Source organism: Lycium ferocissimum, chromosome 1 (assembly GCF_029784015.1).
Source record: "Lycium ferocissimum isolate CSIRO_LF1 chromosome 1, AGI_CSIRO_Lferr_CH_V1, whole genome shotgun sequence".
NCBI lineage: Eukaryota > Viridiplantae > Streptophyta > Magnoliopsida > Solanales > Solanaceae > Lycium > Lycium ferocissimum.
The window spans coordinates 12,471,104-12,491,022 of NC_081342.1; the positions used below are offsets into that span (position 1 = coordinate 12,471,104).

The 19,919-nt window shown below is 32.6% G+C and overlaps 3 protein-coding genes across 3 annotated transcripts; 1 reads left to right on the forward strand and 2 right to left on the reverse strand.

The window, feature by feature from the left end:
* The first annotated feature begins 9,215 nt into the window (after positions 1 to 9,215).
* Positions 9,216 to 12,357, forward strand: LOC132048600 (uncharacterized). Its single transcript, XM_059439335.1, has 2 exons — positions 9,216 to 9,289; positions 12,000 to 12,357. The coding sequence occupies exons 1-2, from the start codon at positions 9,234 to 9,236 to the stop codon at positions 12,190 to 12,192; spliced, it is 249 nt and encodes an 82-aa protein (XP_059295318.1). The 5' UTR covers positions 9,216 to 9,233; the 3' UTR covers positions 12,193 to 12,357.
* A 162-nt stretch (positions 12,358 to 12,519) lies between these two features.
* On the reverse strand, positions 12,520 to 13,709 carry LOC132048584 (NAD(P)H-quinone oxidoreductase subunit T, chloroplastic). The gene is made up of 2 exons (XM_059439334.1): positions 13,280 to 13,709; positions 12,520 to 13,003 (listed from the first exon to the last, which is right to left on the reverse strand). Exons 1-2 carry the CDS (start codon positions 13,609 to 13,611, stop codon positions 12,583 to 12,585), a joined length of 753 nt encoding a protein of 250 aa, XP_059295317.1. The 5' UTR covers positions 13,612 to 13,709; the 3' UTR covers positions 12,520 to 12,582.
* A 3,058-nt stretch (positions 13,710 to 16,767) lies between these two features.
* LOC132068718 (monothiol glutaredoxin-S2-like) lies at positions 16,768 to 17,409 on the reverse strand. Its single transcript, XM_059462399.1, has one exon. The coding sequence runs from the start codon at positions 17,341 to 17,343 to the stop codon at positions 17,035 to 17,037; it is 309 nt and encodes a 102-aa protein (XP_059318382.1). The 5' UTR covers positions 17,344 to 17,409; the 3' UTR covers positions 16,768 to 17,034.
* Between the last annotated feature and the right edge of the window lie 2,510 nt (positions 17,410 to 19,919).

A 19,919-nucleotide genomic window follows, 5' to 3' on the forward strand; every position in this document is an offset into this window, starting at 1 on the left:
TAGCTTTGACTAGTCTCATGTATTTGTCTTAAATATTCCATTGAATATACAACAACAACAACATCCCAAACCCCACTTGTGAGATTACACTAGGTATATTGTTGTTGTTGTATATTCAATGGAATATTTAGACAAATACATGATTTTGGTCAAAGCTACTGACCGAACTCGTAGCTAGAATTCTAGCTCACCTATGACAGTAGGCAATGTCGGATGTATCAATATATTCAACGAGTTAAATTGGTCCCATAATTTGATGGTAAAAACCTAAAGATTGAACCTATCAAATTTAAATCTTGATTTTGCGATCGATTCTCAATTATCGTATCCGGCTTGCTATGAAGCCAATTTGACAGTGTATAAATTCGTAAAAGAGTTGAAACACTGATACTTCAGGGAGTGATTTCAATTTTTTGTCTGGTGAAAAAGTCAAGAATATGTTACTAAACTTGGTGCTACTTTTCGGTGAAAGGTGGGACGAGTACTGACTTTTTATTTTTCACTTTGTTTTGTTTACTTAGAAATGGCTGGATTCCCGATCGTTTGCAATGCTTTTAGGGGTTGTAATCATGCCTAGTGAAAGCTACGTCCCTTAAAATATTAGTCTTTTTAAAGACCAACTTAATTAATCATGTCTAAAGCTCAATAAAGTAGGGAAAAATGCAAAGATTAGTTGGATTAATCCATGCTTTTTACGTGCAGAAGCACAGTGGATAGGGCAAATATAGTTGTTTCATGACTTTTGTATTTTTTTTTATTTTTTTTTTTTTTATTTTTTGCTTTTCTACCATGCCAAAAAAAAAAATGCTAGTTTACAACACACCAATCAACACATTTATTTTCGTCGTGAATTCAGATATCGATGACTTTATTTTAGACAAAGTCATACGCGCATATCTCTCTATAACAACCATTCTCCATAAGAACATTTCGTTATAACAACTAAATTCATTTTGAAATTAATTTTTCATGTTATATTATATTAAATACTTTTTACAATAGCATTTTGCTATAGTAGACAAAAAATATTTAGACAACGATGTCATTATTAAAAAAAAAATTGACTATATAAAAACTATGAAAAACTTAATAAATGAATTTTAAACTATCCTAATAAACAATGTTTGGCTCCGCATACAGTGAAATTATCATCCTTTTGGGGATGATTAAAATAGTATCTAATTACCACCATTAAGTAACCTAATATTGTTCATTGTTTAATCCAAACAAGCTTTTCTTTTTGCTTTTCTTTTTCCTTTCTGACTACTGGGCCATTGGATGCGTGCACGCCTTCATTTATTGAAGCAAGCATTATTCTTCTTCGTTAATAATGGCATAAGGATTTACTCTTTTTATTTCGATTTAGTGAAGCTAGCATTTTTCATGTGAATTTAAAATTTGTAAATTCTAGTTCGATTAACTTAAGAACCCTGGTTCAGATTCACACAGCAAATTAGATATTATGACCTGTACGTTCCACATGTCATCATTATATTCTATTTGAGATGAAAGGGTAATATTTAGTGGAAATGTACTGTTGGGATCAATCATGGCATGACCCCATTTGTGTGTTTACTCCAAAATAAAAATGCTATGGGAGCAATGATATATGATGACCCCATCAATACCAAATTATCGAGAGATTAATTCCTTGTAGGACGGTATAAAGAATATTTATATGATAAGATCACTTAAAATGTTGCTACGTAACCCTTTTATAATTATATCGATAGATGATATGAAAAAAAGGGTAAGTTGTCTACTATAACAAATTAAACTAAAATTAAAAAAATTGTTATGTTATTAATGTATACGGTCAAAGCTCTAGCTATAAGGACATCGTTGTCTGGATATTTTTTGGCGCCAAATGTAGAGAACATATAACATAATATATATAACATGAGAAATCAATTATAGTACAAGAAAACTATCGTTATAGTGAAATGTTATTATAGAATATGATTGTTATAGCGGTCGTAAACCATATAACTTTCAGTAAAAAGATTTGTTTGTGCTGGCAAAGGCTGTGGTTACCAGGTTGCGATAACATGATGCGATCTGCTAATAATCTAGGTTTACGGAACTGGAGAGGTCCCTTTTTCTTTTAATATAAAAATGTATTAAGGTTGTCCAGGACCACATTGCAGGCTTTCTTCAAACAAGGAAGCAAACCAAGATCATTCCTTAACTTTCATTTGGAAAAAAATATGTTGCAGCAGCTTTTATGAATCATGACATATTTACTCTTTCATTATGAGATGAAAGTGGAGCTCGGATCTCTAGTGTTATTGCAGTACATTTTAAAAATGTCCATATACATATGAATCTCTTCATCTTTTATTATTTGTAGCAAAAAAATACCAAAAAAAAAAAAAAAAAAAAAAAAAAAAGAAATCCCAAATGTTAGTCGTTTGGTATGCTGAATTTGTTTCTAAAAAACGAAAAGTCATTTAGTAATACTTCTCTTTTTCAAATCTACTCTAACTATATTTGGTAGAGTGTTAATTAAGTGAGACGATTAAGAGAAATGAAATGATGGTTCAAATATATACTTTTTCTGATTACGACTATTAAATATCTTTTGTAAGAAGTGTGAAAAATCATAAAAGACAGATACTTTGGATTTAAGGGAATATTTCGACAAATGTAGCTATTCAGAAAGAAAAACAAATGATTGAACTTAACTAGTTTCTTTTTTCCAGTTAAATAAAAAAAAAAGTTTTCAAAAGAACGTGGTTAGCCTACGTACTCCAAGAAACATGAACAAATCTGTGGTTGTTTAGTCAAATTGGAAACTTGCTTATAGTTATAAATTTCTTGTCAAAACTTGAATGTTTCTTCTAATTAAGATTTTTACAAAAGCTCTCAACAATTTTCAGTTTTGGGTGTGCATGTGTTTGATAAAAAGGAAAATGTTTCTTTAAAATAAGTGATTTCTTTACTTATTTTATGGTGTTTGGGAAATGAGTAGAAAATATTGTCAGAAGATTATTTATATATAATCTAGACAAACACTATAGGGGAGAAAAGGGAGGAATGGAGGTGAGGCAGGGGCGGGGTTGGAGAGAAAGCAATCAGCATGGAATGCCACTTACGAGACTTGTTTTCCTTACTTCTAGCTGGGAAGTTAATTTTCTATTTTTTTAAAAAAATTATTTTCCTAAAATATAAAATATTTTGACCAACCAACATAAAAAACTTAAGAAAATGTTTTCCTCCATATCAAACGCACCCTTTATTTTCTCCTTCTTAATTTAATTTGTGAGGGGTTGTTAATCGTTCAGGAATATATTAAGAGCATGCAAAAGCAGCCAAAAGGGATCTTATCAAATAATGTTCAAATTAGGTCCACAAGAAATTTGTAAATTGGAACAAGCTAGAGGATCAAATGCTCGTGGCTACAGTGATGGCGTACACAAAACATACAACCCCACACAAACACATTCAAAGAAGAAAAAAAAAAAAGAAAAGGAAATCCAAGAAACATTAGACAAATAATTAATGCTGCTGCATGGCCCTTTGGCCCCTTAACCAAAATACATCTTACTTGTTCTAATCAAGTCCTTATGTGTCATCCTATTGATCTCCACCTTTTATGAATGCTAATTAATAGCTTTAGATCATCAGATCTTTCAGGAACTTTGAATTGTTAGAATTTTTGTTTAAATGTAGTAACATAAGAAAAAGTAAAGTAGTGGAAATTAAAAGTATTTGTCACTCGAAAAGAACGTAAATTCATTATCCTTTTTTGACATTATTGCCTACTTCTAGAACACTGAATGATCAATTCGTTTTTATTAGTTTCGTTGCTGTAGAATGAGCCTTGGGCACGGTCCACTATCATTTAAGAATGGGAGGTGTTTTACCTTTCAATTGTAATTTCTCTCTTCAAGAGCCAGGGTAAAAAAAATAAAAAATTGTCCTTGCGATATCTCATACACTAATCAAAAGTAACCACGCGTATTTTTGAGTTGTAGCCCAAGAATGTCAGTTTTTTTTTTTTTTTTACCATTATTCGAGAAATGATTAATAATTTTTAAATTTTTTAAATATTTTTTGAGGTCCTCTTTTCTCTTTTGCCTTGTCTCGAGTCTTCTTTCTTAAAGTCAAATTTTCTCTCTTAAAGTCAAATTTTCTCTTGGCACGCGTTTTTGAGGACCTTATGCTCCATAGAGGCCTTGATTATGGTTGGTAAGTAGTAAGTCATCTATCAACTTTTCAACAGATTATTAAAATTTCTCGAGTTTCTACACGTAATGGGCACCTTTACCTTTAACAAACTAAGATTGCAACGCTTTTAGTTCTGTTTTAAGACACTAAGGCATTAAAAGTTTCCTGAAAAGTAAAAAAAATATATATAATTGTCCTTGCGATATCTCATACACTAATCAAAAGTAACCACGCGTACTTTTTTGAGTTGTAGCCATACAAATAACCATACATATTGCGGACAAACTATATATATATTTCATTCATGTGAGTGATATATATATATTTTTGTTTCTTTTGATGTGTAAGTTCATATGGCTCTAGAAAACTAGGTGAGGCTATAGGTTGACGAGGAATGAAGGCCGGTCAAAGTGAATGAATGATTTTTTGTAGAAAAAAATGAATAAAATCTGAAAAGTCATCATTTAATCGTGCAAGCTAAAAGCTTTGATAGGTGTCAATAGACACGCCTCTGATTAGGACTTGATCTTAAGAATCAATCTCGATGAACCATCCCAGTCTTTCTTAATATCTACTTGATTGATTGGTACATTTTATTTCCATTATTTAATTTAGTTCAACTCAAACATTAAGCTGCCTTGGTGTTGTGTGGTCATGTGGTGTGCGAAACGGCAATTGCAAAAGGAGGTGTAAAGAAATACGCTAATAATTATAGTTATCACAAAAGCTTATGAGTGGATTTCTTTCAAAAGCTTAATTCTCGTGTGCAGTAGTGGTGTTAGAATCAATTTTGAACCATCCTAGTTTTCTTAATATCTACTTGATTGATTGGTACATTTTATTTTTATTATTTAAAGTTCAACTCAAACATTAAGATGCCTTGGTGGTGTGTGGTCAAAACGGCAATTGCAAAAGGAGGTGTAAAGAAATACGCTAATAATTATAGCTATCACAAAAGCTTATGAGTGGATTTCTTTCAAAAGCTTAATTCTCGTGTGCAGTAGTCGTGTTAGAATTTTGCTCAAGGTGTTCGAGATTTAATATACGGTCCAAAAATACCCCTTCATCCCCCTATTTGGTCCAAAAATACTCCCAACCAATTTTTTTGGCTCAAGAATACCTCTCAAACTAACACCTTAATTTTGATGGTATTTTTCCAATTAATGCCACATGGCTTGTTTTGATTGGCCACATATATTATTTAATTTAAAAATTAAACCTCACCCATTTAATCTAATACATATATATATATATATATCTGATGCTGAAAGTTACTGTGAGAAGAGTAGCTAGTTCTCCTAAGAAGGAAACCCCCTAATGCCACATGAAAGTTTGAAACTTACTCTCCTCAGAGACTAACACAAGAGAGAAGACTATCAAATAATACCCAAACTAGCTCACTTACGGGAACATCATTTCCGATGAATTATTTATCAAAACAATTAATACTTGAAATTCAGTTTCAACAACTTCTTTTTATCATCATGCACTAACATAAAAGGTTATATGCAACATCTCGGACAATTTGGAACAAAAACTTGTCCAAGACATTAATTAGCTCAACAACACCTACCCGATTTTAAATAGGCACCAAAATGCCAGTTGTTAATGCCTGGCAGCTGGATCAACGGGTTTGGGTTTCAAAATGGGTGGGGTTTAATTTTAAACTTAAATAATATATGTGGCCAATCAAAACAAGCCACGTGGCATTTTAAAATTGAAAAAATATCATCAAAATTAGGGTGTTAGCTTAAAGGGTATTCTTGAGCCAAAAAAATAGATTGGGGGTATTTTTGGACCAAATAGGTGGATAGAGGGGTATTTTTGGATTAATAGGTGGATGGAGGGTATTTTTGAGCCATTTCCCATACGTTAGGGGTATTTTTGGACCTTTTCTGATTTAATATATATATCTAATTTTTTGACCTATATACCTAGTATAATTTTCTATATGCATTATTATAAACTTTCAATAAAGAGCATTCAACTGACCACCCTTTATTGTATGTGGTCACACAATCGTGTAGAGGAGTATACCCATTATATAGCCATTTATTTTTATATGGGTATGAAATCACAAACCCCAAAAGAAGGAAAAAAGTTTTAGATGCAGAAATTCAGAATTTGAAATCAAACTTATGTGATAAGTCGGAGGATGTCAAAATCAAATACTTTAGATAAACATAAAATAATAGATGCGACGACTATCCTCTCATTTAATGCATTTTTTAATTTTTAATGTGACATATAACTTGGAAATAATGTGAAAATAAGGTTTAAGCAAACACTTCTCTATATGTACCATGAAAGGATAACACTCTTATTTGCTTACAACTTTGAACAAAAGACACATTGCTTCAGGGTCATTTGCACTTTTCCCCTTATTTTGTGTTGGTCTTTAACTTTTGCCCCTCAAGGAAAATAACTTTTTCGAGGGGCATAAATTTATATTTTCGCATTATTATATCCCATAAGTTATATCCCGCACCCTTAAAGAACTTATGACCCGCTAAACATAAGTTCAATTGCTAAGGGAAAAAAATTAAAGATCAGCTTATTTGAAGGACAAAATTAAATACCAGCCCATTTGAAGAACAAACCATGCAATTTCTTCTTGATCTAAGAAGAACTCATACTGATTTGAATATCGTAATATTTCAAAAATAAAATAATAAAAATATTTGGGTAGAGAAATGAGGAAGGAGATTACAAGGTGGGAAGGGCCGTTCAAAATCGTCTCTTATCGTACTCTCATATTCACGTTAAACCATGTGCATCGCGCTATAGTGCTAATCTCATTGGGCAACACGAAATTTTTTATAAGCGGTGTCACATTTTATATTGAGAATAAATAAATAAAGCACTATAAAGTTATATTAAAGAAACAAAATACAATATAAATAAAACACAACTCACATATATTACTATAACTCTTCTTGTGAGTATTTATTTTTTGAAATATATTTAAAATAACCTCACTAAAAAAAATATTTTAACGCTTTTTTATACGTATATAATGCACCAAACTATCACTAAAAAACTCATCATTCATTTGATTCTACAATCGTTTTAATCAATTTCGTTGGGAAAAAAATGAAAGGAAAAGATAAAAGAAAAAAATAGCATAACAACTAGAAAACAACGGCATCGTTTGTGAAAAATATATAATTATCGCCAAAGAATACATAAATATCTATAGACTGAATGGTAAATTGCTTTTTTAACTTCTAAGAGGTTGGTGATTAATTAAGTGATCACACTTCGTTCAAACCTCTCCTATCTACTTCATACCCATAGGTGCAAATATTTTAAGTTTTAAGACAACAAAATCATAACTCAAGTTAGCAAGTTTCGAACATCATAAAAACTACATTTATAACTCATTTTCTACTTTCTTCTTCTACCCAAGTTGTTTAACAACTAAACATTCTTGATAACATGTAATAACTAGCTAACCTTTTATCTCATAAGAATGAGCTTTGGAAAGCTATCTCTATATAAAATCCCTAGCTTCAATATCCAAAGAATTCATTTTATTCAATATATCCTTATTGCATTTGCCTCTTGATATTTAAGTTTTATATGGCTTGGATTATTTAGTGGAAGATAGGGTTTTGGAGAGCCTTTGGATCGATTTGGTAAAATGAAATGTCCAAATGAAGTGGAGTAAATTATATAAAGCGGAACTTAAAAATCCGCCCACCCGTAAAAACCAACCCAATCAAAATGGTGTCTTATTGGATTATCGGGTTAATGGTTGGTGAATGGATTAAAATTTTATAGTTAATCGGGCCACATTGACGAACGGTTTGTTGCGTTGGAAACGGATCGATGAACTTCAATTTGAACAAAAAAACACACCATTATTCTACGGTATGCCTCCCCAATATTAATCGAGTTAAAGTTTTATCATATTTATTTGTTTTTTCCTTCATATATATATAAAGTATCTATTGTGTGAAATCAGGTTTTTAGTTAATATGACTCCAATCATGCTAGTCTGTTTGTTTTGTCTAATGATTTCCCCTTTTACAAAGCACTAAAGAATGTCATTTTTATAAAAATATATATATATATATATATATATATATATATAAGAAACAAAATACAATATGTAAAAAAAATGGTTATTCTTATAAGATTGACGTATTTATTTTTTGATATATTTAAAATAACTAAAAAAAAATTATTTTCAGTATATAATGATGTATTACTAAAAAACTCATCATTCATTTGATTCTACAATCGTTTTAATCAATTTCGTTGGGAAAAAAATGAAAGGAAAGATAAAAGAAAAATATAGCATAACAACTAGAAAACTGAACTATCGTTTGTGAAAAATATATAATTATCGCCAAAGAATACATAAAAATATTAATAAAACAAAATATTACTATGTGACTTTAGATATTAAAAAAAAAGTTTCGAACTCAAGAAAAAAAAAGGTAAGACAAATAGCTTGCAATTAATTAAGGCATTGAAGAACCCGGAACAGTCGGATCCTTTCCGACCCGAACTCTTATGGATTGTTGCCCCTTTATCGGGTTAATGGTTTGAATGGATTAAAATTTTATATCAAACATATCAATTCAGCTTTTTTGGGATTAAAATCATATTTACATTTTTACTTCTATATATATAAAGTATCTATTGTAAACCCCTAGATATAAAGTATCTATTGTGTGAAATCAGTTTCTTAGTTCGAAAATCATGCTAGTCAATGTTTGTTAAGACGCCTTTTCAGCACCAAAGAGTGTCATTTCCTTTTTTTTTTTTTTAAAAAAAGAATATAAAAAGATGTAAAAATGGTTATTCTTATAAGATTGACGTATTTGACAAAGACAACAGAATTATTTTCAGTTAATAATGTTTTGAAATGATAGTTAATCTCGTTTTTTTAAAATTGTTTTCAAACAAAATATTTACTGACTTTACATTTAAAAAAAAAAAAAAAAAAAAAAAAGATTGTTAAGATAGAACCCGGAACATCGTTGATTTGACCCACAATTTGTGTTTCAGGAATCTATGAGCTTTTTTAGTATATACAAATAGGCACAAGAAAAATGACTGTTTCGCTTTCGAAAATCGGCAATGTGTTGCCCTTTTCAAGGCTCTTCAGGTAATTCTACATTTTGCTAATTTGTATAATTTGATATTTGATTGTTAAGATAAAAGATTTATAGTGCTAATCTGTTTAGATGTATATGGTTTTAGGCTAGGATAAAGGAAGAAAATTGCTGTAATTTGAGATTAGAGTAAAATGAACTTGAATAGAGATGAATGAATACAAAGGATTTCATAAAGTTCAATTGGACTAATTTGGATAATAGATTTATGTATAAATAGGGTTTGAATCTTATTTTTTTCATTTTTCGCGTCTTAATAACCTAATTTGTGCTTGGGATGATATAGAATGTTAGTTAATTTGGTTTGGTCTTTTACTGTTATATTTTATCGTTAAGAAAGCGCGAAATTTTTTATTTATGCTTTGAAAATATATGAGTTTAGTATAGTTGGTTCTAGGCTGCGCTAAAGGAGAAGGTTGCCGTAACTTGAGAAATAGTCTTAACTATGATGAATCTTGATTACTGAAATATTTAGCATTCCATATTCGTGTCTGAATAAGATAATTTTTGCTTGGGATGATTATCGAATGTTAGTTAATTTGGGTTTTTCACTGTTATATTTGATCGTTAAGAAAGAGCGAAATTATTCATTTATTTATGCTTCGATATCTATGAGTTTAGTATAGTATAGTTGATTCTAGGCTGGGATAAAGGATAAGGGTTGCTTTAACTTGAGATTTAGAGTAAAAGAATAGTCTTAACTATGATGAATATTTGATTACTGAAATATTGTAGCGTTGGAAGGAAATGAACCTGAATAAAGATGAATGATTACAAATGATTTATACAGTTGAATCCAACTAATCTGGATTCTAGATTGATATATAGGCTTTAAAATCTTATTTTTTCCATTTTTCTTGATGAGTCTATATTTGGGGTTTCTTGACCATTTGATTGTTAGTTCCTTGACCATTATTTTCAGGTAATGTGTTTGATTTTCTCTTGAAAGTTTGGAACCAATCAAAGTTTCTATCTTAAACCTTTTTTTGTTTTTATCTTTGTAGCGAACATCTCTTATGGTATTTTAGGATTTATTTCTATACTAAGGGTGTGTTTGGTACGAAGAAAAATGTTTAGTAGAAAATATTTTCTTAGAAAATAAGTGGGTTTCTTACTCATTTTCTAGTGTTTGGTAAGTAAGAAAAAAAATATATTATCCCAAGAGCATTTATATGTAATCTAGCAAAACACTATAGGGGTGGGAAGTGGGGTTTGTGAGTGGCGGGGGGTGTGATGGTCAAGTGGTGAGGGTTGGGGCATTGAGTGGGTGGGGGAGGAGACAATGAACTTGGAATGTTACTTATGGAACTGTTTTCTCTACTTCCATTGGGGAAGTCACTTTTCTCAATTTTAAGGAACTTTCTTTCTTGAAGAAAATGTTTTCCAAAACATTTTAACCAAACAAACATGGTAAATTGGAAAACATGTTCTGGAAAATGTTTTCCTCCCTACCAAACACACCCTGGCTGTATGCTAGAGTTCTGGTGAGATTGGGAAAAATTCCCATTTTGAAGCTCTATGCAAATGCAAGTATTTTCTCTCTGTGATATTCTGTTCATGTTGTACTAGATTTCTGGTCACGTAACTCTAATTGATGGTTGTACTGCATTTTTTGCTGTATTTTCTCACACAATTCTGAGATCCGCTGAAGTATATTCAGCCAATTCATGTGCACAATTTGTAAGACTTTCCTTCATGAGTTTTCCTTTGTATTTTTCCGTTTGAAAAGCAAAATGAGCAACATAAGAGACTTGAGAAATAAATGAGCCCCAGTGTAGCCAAATGGATTCATATGGGCGATTCAAACTAGAGTGAGATGGTGGCATAGTTAAATTGATTGATATTGCGCGAGCAACGAGCTTCATCTGATTTTGAATTTTGATCCTTATATCTTGTGATACTTGACTTTGAGCCCTCACCACGGTCTCTTAACGCATTGTTCCCTATATTATAATGGTTAAGCAACTAATTAACAAAGATAGAACATCTGAGAGCTAGCACTCCATTACATTGCCTTGTAAATGGTCAAAGTGTTGGAGTTATATCATACAGAAACCGATGTTTATGGCAGTTTAATTATATAACACTAGTATTCTTTTTGTTTTTGGTTGAGAGAAGTTTTTTTTTTTTTTTTTCTTTTTTCTTTTTTGATAAGGTAAGTAAACTTTAATAAAGCAAGTACCCAGTAGGTACTGCAAGATAGGAAAATACAGAATTACAAGAGTCTCCAAAATGCATTATAAACATTCAACACAAAATGTCCATGAAATCTAACACAACTGATAATTCATCTACTGTCTTTTCCTTACACTAATATATTAAATTCTCTATGCATTTATACTTAACAGCTGGTAGAATTACATTAGTTAATTCATTTGATATTGGAAGAGTGAGTGGAATTTTAGAACTCGTCAAACACTTGAGAATTATGGAATTGGCTTATCAGGAAACAATAAACTCTTGTTTTTATTTAGCATGATCTTTGCAGTTTTTTTCGGTTCTTTGTTACTAAATTATTGATTGAAGAGTAGGTATCTGACTGCAGACTGACAGGAGCATGCGCCTTAAAGCACTCTTCAATTGGATTGTCATAATTTGCTCTTGTAGATGAGAATGAGGCGCAGAGCTCAAATTGTTGACTATGAGTTTCTAAGACTTCAGCATTTCTTTAAGTCTTTCACATTTTGGTGCTTGTTTTAACAGGCAACTGGAGCTGGATATGGAAACTGTAGTTAAGGTACTACAACCTGGTCCACTGGGCATTGTGGAACACAAATTTTCTGCTGAGGAAATACAGAAAGCCAGTGATACTGTTAAGCAGGCAGTGAGTAATTGGCGAAGGCAGGCTGACATTGCGAAACATAGCCCCATCATGAAAGATTTTATCGATGTATGAGAGAATTGTTTCTTCATTTTCTTTCAATAATCTGATGAAAAGACAATAATGTAAATTTGTAAGCTCAATAAAAATAAACTATAGTTATGTTTATGACTAAAGCTACAGTTGTTCTGTTTGCCGACCCATTTCCGTTGCAATATGAACTGTGTTATTTTGTTGCCATTCTGTTTTAACACCACTATGGTAACCTTATGTTTGAATACAATTGAAAGGGGTAGCAAATATTTTACTTAATACATGCTTTGACTTATACATGAATTCTCAGTTTCTTGACATGTTTGCACAGTACTTAATCGAGAAACTCGAAGAAAGTCATGTAGCGTATTGACAGTATAGAATGTTGTTGTTGTATAATGCATTACGCAATTGTATGGATAGGTGTTCCTGCTAATATTGTTCCTTGAAGAATACGGCATATATAATGCAACAAAACGAAAAGATAATAATCAAGATATCGAATGTGAGGGCAGTTTTTGCCTGATCACTCAGCTCCATGTTCCTTCCACCAAGTCGATCCACCATGTCTGGGACGGATTCCCAGTTTTCTACTTCTAGCGTGCGTGGATCTTGCAGCTTCATTCTCATTTTCTCTGCTTCACGGCTTGCTGCCTCCTGAGCTAGTGTCCAGTCATAGAATCGACGTTGTTCCTCATCGCTCAGGACATCATAAATTTCTCTTAGTTTCATGAATTTCTCTGATGCCACTCTTATGGGAAGGGTAGTAGTGTCTGGATGATACTCCTTTGATAGCCTCCTATAAGCAGATTTAATTTCCTCCAGGTCAGCTGTTGCAGATACTCCCAAGAACCTGAATTGACAAACTTAGAATGATCACTGGTATTTCCTTGTTATAAAAGGAATTTTATGGCTGTTTATCTCTTGTGACATATCATGTGTACATTTTCTTAGAACAGGCGACTACATGTATATATATCCCTGTCTTATCCAGATATTGAAGGAAAGTAGAAGAAACAAACTGAAACTCCAACAAACTGAAACTCTCCACTGAAAATGAGAGCCACACATTAAGAGATAAGATGATAGCAGATTTTCTGAAGATAGAAACTAGAAAATGAAGACTAACTGGTAGTGAGAATCAGCTGAACTGTTGAGCAGCTCCGAGAATTTTTCATCAAGGAGATTTTTTTCGTCTGTTTTGATTCGTCCTTGAGTTGACTGTGATTTACTTCCTCCTACCCATCCTTCATCGTCGTTCTCCCAGTGAATTCTTGTGTCAACACCAGGAGGAGCACGTTTTCGCCCACTTGGACCTTCTTGGGTTGCATAAACCTGGAAGACAACACGGTGGCTTCTCTGTTTTGTTGTCAACCATCTGCCATCATTTCTGTGCTCATGAGTGCTTTGGTTCCTGCAAAGGAAGGTGAATGGAGCTGGTGGAGCTGTTGCAGAGGCCATGGAACAGAAAGTTGTTTGTGTCCAACTTGAGGAGTTTAGAGGAGGGGGGTTCTCCCCACCTTGTTTTTCTGTGGCTGAGGAATTAACTGAGCATTTTTTTTTTCGGTTTTGTCTACATTGTGAAATATCAATAATGTTGGAATTTAACTTCTGGACACTAATAGTTTAAGAGACTTTTTATATGCCAGAAATTGAAATACATTAAAGTCCTCTCGTTGGCGTCCTTCGGTTTTAGGGTCTGTCTCAAGCATGAAATCAAAGTTGACTCAACAATCAACGGGAAGGGTATAAAAAGTGGGATTAGTAACTTGGAAAATAAAAGTAGGAATCTTGCTAAAATAAGTCAAAATACATCAATAGTGTAAAATATTTTTCCGTGTATCTTGTACCTCTAGAAAGACTGGAGAGAGAAATCTTTTAAGTTAAAACCTATAAATAAGACCCAGTCAAGTTAGCAAATAAAATTAATTACTCCGATATTAAGTTTTGAGAACACCTATGTGAAGGCACTCTAGTTGTGGTTTGTCTCTATCAAGTTTCAGAAGGTCCAAAATATTGAGTGCAAAGCCATCTGGCCCACATATAATGAGTTGTGTGGTCTCTATACTTCTATTTCTTACTAAATCTTAGGGGATAAGTAATACAATTTCACTCCTTAGGGATTGGATGGCCAAAAAAAGAAATACTCCTATATGTTAGTACTTGGAATGAAAATCTTTTCACATACTCACTTGGTTTTAAACAGCAGGACAGGCGGATGATGTAATTTAAGATCTTTATGTAGCAGGTAAAAGAGAGCCAAGTTCTTCTCTCTACCAAAAAAAAAAAAGTATTTGTATGACCCTTTTTAATCTGACTTGCTTTCAATTCCTAAGGCAGGATCTTTATACACATATTACATATTTACATGTTAATGCACCATTATTAGGAAGGTGATTCAGTTCAAGAAACGATCAAAACATAGCTTTTGTATTAGCAGAGATGGATATAGAGTGAATTCAGCGGATTCAACCAAAATAATTACTTTTGGTTTGAACTACATATAGTTTAAATCCTAAATCTACAGACTTCAAATCCTGAATTCGCCTTTGTGTGTAGACGTTAGTGTCCTTACAGAGTGGCATATGTAGCATGACGAGGGCCGATGGAGTCTCAAGTGCAAACCAGGGGCAGAACCCGCTCTTTAGCTATGAATTTGGCAGAACCCAAAAGCTTTAGTTTAAATCCTATATCTATGATAAGGGATTCGTTTGTTTGATATGTATAAATAATATATTCAAAACTCAGTAAAAAAACAAAAAATTATGATTCAGAACCCATAAACTAAAAAATGTGATTTCGGCTTTGGTTCGTACTCAAGTAAAATATCACCACAGCAGAAACTAGGCATTCAAAGTTCAAACAAATGGGAACTGGGAAACTGATCAACTGGAAGAGGTGGTGAAGAATCAAGAAGTGGAATATGTGCAAGAATACAGGACGCATGTGGTTAAGATGGGTTTGACTAATAAACTCCAGGTTTCGAGGAAGAATTTGTTCACTGCCTTTGACAAGAGGAAGGAAAAAGAAGTGTTCGAATTCCTTCTAAAAACGAATGCATTAAAGTGCGGAAACAACATTAATTGTCACAATCAAATCTAATAGGACTATAGGAGTACTATGCAAGAGGCTAAAAAAATCAGATCTTGGTCGCTTTTGAAACTCTTGTGAAACTTGTTTAGTTCATAGCTCACAAACCGCAATGTAAAGGCTATAGATATCCGTTAAATTATACTGAATTTAGAAGTTATATATAATGACATAGTAGGAGTTATATATACGGAAAAGGGCTAAATATACCCCTGTACTATCAGAAAAGGGTTATATATACCCTTCATTATACTTTGGCCCAAATATCTACCTAGTTATATTATTGGTTCAAATATACCTCCTCGTTAAGTTTGTCAGGTGGACATCTAATCCTATGCTAAGCGACATATTTGATGAGGTGGATGCCACGTGGCATGCCACCTCATTGCCCCTAACCCATTTTACCCTCCCCTCTATTTATTCTTCCACCACTAAAATTCTCTACCCCTCCATCACCATTACCGCCGGCCGCCACCATGACATCTAACTTGAAAGATGAAACTTTTAAGCCTAGTAACATTTACTTGCTATTGTGAATAGCTTAGCTAAACATTGTGAACTGTTTTTGTAGAAGTTTTATCCGATTTAGGTTAAGCACCACGTTTATGAAATTTTATCAAGATATAGGAATTGATAGAGGGGAAACAACGATGGGTGGTAGATGAAGGCGAGCCAATGAGAAAGTATGGACAAAAAAAAAAAGGAAACTAGAGGAAATGAAAAAATGGAAGTTGTGCATTCATGTTTTTTCCTATTACTGTTTACATTCGATGGAGGATGGATTGACTTTATTGATTGATCCGATTAAATCTAATAATTTTTTGATACAATTAAATTCTAAATTCAAATTCTTAAAAAGTATGGATTCAATAGAAACTAAAATTGAACTCGTTAATATCTTGCAATTATGATTGAGGGGTACGGGTTAAAGCTTGTTCATAGTGGATATCTTAGGTAGCACTAAAATTTCATTTGTCTTAGTTGTACGAACTCATTTTATTTTTTAGAGATGGAGATGGTTATAGTGGCGGTAATGGCGGTGGAGAGGAAGAAAATTTTAGTGGTGGAAGAATAAATAGAGAGAAGGGGTAAAATGGGTTAGGGCGATGATGTGGCATGCCATGTGGCATACACCTCATCAAATGTCAATGTCACATAGGATTGGATTTCCACCTTGGACAAACTTAACAGTGGAGCGGTATATTTGAACCAATAGTATAACTGTAGAGGTATATTTGGACCTAAAGTATGACGAAGGGTATATATGACCCTTTTCTATGACGAAGGGTATATATGACCCTTTTCTAATAGTACAGGGTATATTTGGCCCTTTTCTGTTATATATACGACGCCAATAACCCCCTCCCCGATCTTGTTATTTTTTGGTTTATTTGCTTTTAATACAGAGTGGGGGTCAGAGTCCAACCTCCTTTCCCCAATTAGATGGCTTCACAATAAGTAATTTTAAAAAGGGAAAACTAAAGGAGCGTGATGTTAGGAACGATGAGTCTAGTTGAAGTCACAATAGACAAGAGTCAATGACGTTATATATAATTTTTTTATTACAATGCTTAAGAAACATCAAGGACTTGTGTTGAGATTTAAGAAACAGTCTTCATTGAGCATGTTACATAAAATATGCTCAATTGACTATACGAACTTTCAACATCGTGGATTGTAATTTTACCAGCATATTCGACATGAGTCCGAACTAGTCATGCCAGTAGATTTCGAGTACCAGATACCTAAAGCAAGAAAAAGAAAAAAAGTTTTACAAAGTACTATATACATAAGTTATAACCAAAGAGCTTTAGCTTTCTTGAGCAAAGGAATAAGCTCTCCTTCTAAATGCAGGCTCATGATTTCATTAGCACCACCAATTAATTCTTGTCCAATGAACACTGCTGGAACACTAGGCCTTCGGCCTAGTACCAGCAATGCTCTCTCCACTTGTAGGCCATTGGGAAGTTCATCAATTTCATAAACAGTTAAATTAGCACCAAAACTTGATATGAGTGACTTTATGGTGTGGCACATACAACACTTGCTTTTGCTGAACATAACCACTGGCTTTTCTGCTACCAATTTCTTCACTGACTCCATTATAATTAATGAAAAATTGATGAATACAATAAGAGGAAGAGTGATGAATTGATGATGTGAGTTGATCAGTTCTTGAAGTGATGATGAATTTGAAACCCCCCTTGAAGCTATTTATGTACTGATCATAGTGAAAGGGACTAGTGTAGATTCAATATGCTTCTTTTGTACCCTCAGCAATTAATTAATTAAAAGAAAGAGAAAGGTAAGAATAATTTTTAGGTTTTAAGATAAGGCGTTGACACTGTTACGTGTACTCTGGCACTCAAGGTTCTTGATACTGTTCTTAAAGTGTCCATAAAAATGCAATCCACTTTAAAGTATGGAAGTAGGTTAGTATGTGAACTTTGTTACAATATCTAGATGTTTTTTCTCAATTAGGAATATGTTATATGGGGAAGAGTTTAAGTTTTATGCACTTAGTGAGGGCAAGGGTGGTGCTAAAGTTATGGAAGCAGAGGTGGAGCCAAGATTTGAATTATATAAGTCATTGAATCCCTTTAGTATAAGCGAAATCCCCAATCAAATATAACATATTTAAATTTTTTGAATTCCTTTGTTAGAATTTCTGAATTCTCCACCGAAGACAGCTCTTTCTGAGGAGAATATGAGACATAGAGCACATTGGATTTGGATGGTACGCTTGACGACTTATAAAAAAAAGTCATCTTTTGGTTTATTTTTGTCATTTTGGCTTAAAAACAAGTGTTTAAAAACATTTTTTTATTTTACTCAAACGCTCTAAAAGTGCTTAAAAGTTATTTTGGCTTAAAAACACCTAAAATAAGCCAATCCAAACAGGCTCATAGTACATTTTTCATTATCACACATATTTTCATTGAGGTGCACAACTTAAATAACGTAATAACATTTAAATTCCTGTTCAAAAACAAATGGGTTTTGCAATCAATATACTTAAATTGTTGTAGAACAAATGTGTAAGTATATATGATAAAATTGATAATGTTTGTGATAGACCCATGTCGGTGTAATTAGTGATGAGGAAAAGGATGTTTGATTTTATCCTCTAATGGTATTCTCGTCAAACTCCATCTCAATTTTTTGAAATAACGATCAAAAAAAGTGATGTACCCTTTTAAGGCAAATGGTCGTTATTCGTTATAAGAAGGTGATTTATCTATTTCGCCTAACACGCGTTGCACTAAATGCTGTCCCTATGACGTATTCTCCACTAATTCAGAATCATAGGAGAATTAAGATCTAATAATTCACAATAAAAATTGAATGAATAATATTATATTTGCTCTTATCATCATGTGATTCTTTTGATCGTCTTAAGATGCTTAATTAGGCAATTCATTTGGTCGGTTATTTTGTCGAGAAAAAGATGTCCATTCTTTTCGTTATAAAGCGTCATATTACTTAATTATTAATTATATTTTAATACCAATTAGTAGTTGCAAGATTAAAGATTCTTCACCTCAATCAGAGACTATGACTTATGAGATAGGGACTCGAGATTTCTTTTTTGGGTTGGAAGGAGCCCATTGTTTTGCTTTTAGCATATTAATAAAGCTAATTAAATTCCATCCCTAGATAAGTCAACGAAAAAGAAAAGGCTGGACTTGTATAAGTGGACGGTGATTAGATTCTAGCCCTGCAACTTTAGGTGCAGCTGAAAATTTTGAAAAAGAATAGCTGCTAATGTATATCTTAAAACTAAAATAGTGTCGAAGGCATAAATTTCATCAACTCAGTACGGGCCCAATGTTCACATACTAGACAAATGCAGTTAGACCTTTCTATAACAGTGATTTTATGTAATAACATTTCACTAATTTTTTTTGAAATCGAGTTTTCATGTTATGTTATATTATATATGTTTTATGTGACAATATTTCATTAAAATAGTAGAAAAATAACCAGTCAAACGTCCATAAGTTATACAAACGTTTGAGTGTGTTTTACGGGATCGTAATAAATACGGGTATATATTTTTTCAATCATATTAAGAAAATTTGTGCAACAATAGCATTCTGCCAGAATTTATCATCTTCCTTCTCCGTTCTTCTTTCTCTTCTTCTTTTCCTTCAATGTGTTGTAGAAAATTAAAGACTCGTTACTTATTTATGGTTGAAATTGAGTACGCAATTGAGTTAGTATTATCGATCCCCGGCGATTCATTAGAACTTGATTACAAATCCCAATGATCCGTCAGGATTTGGGATAAAACAAGTTTCGCCATTAGTTTGAAAATTGTCAGACTTTGTTGCTAAAATTCTAGCAATCCGTCTGGATTTGTCTATAGATCTTGACGATTTTTGTGACAAGATAAATTTTATCTATCAATATAAAATCTAATAATTTGTCCGGATTTTTCTCCCTGGTGTTGGTCGCAAACCCTATATTTGCAAAGTTTTTCTTAATGGGGTCAAAATTTAAAATGGTGGCATTGAAGGACAATCATTCAAAAATCGGATTTTCCCTCCACCCATACTCTATTGAATTGCAATATTATGTTAAGTTAGGGAAAAGATTAATTTAACTTTTGTCATATGTGGACCACTATTTCTTAAAATATAAAATCGTATTCATTCTACTTTATATTTTGGTATGCA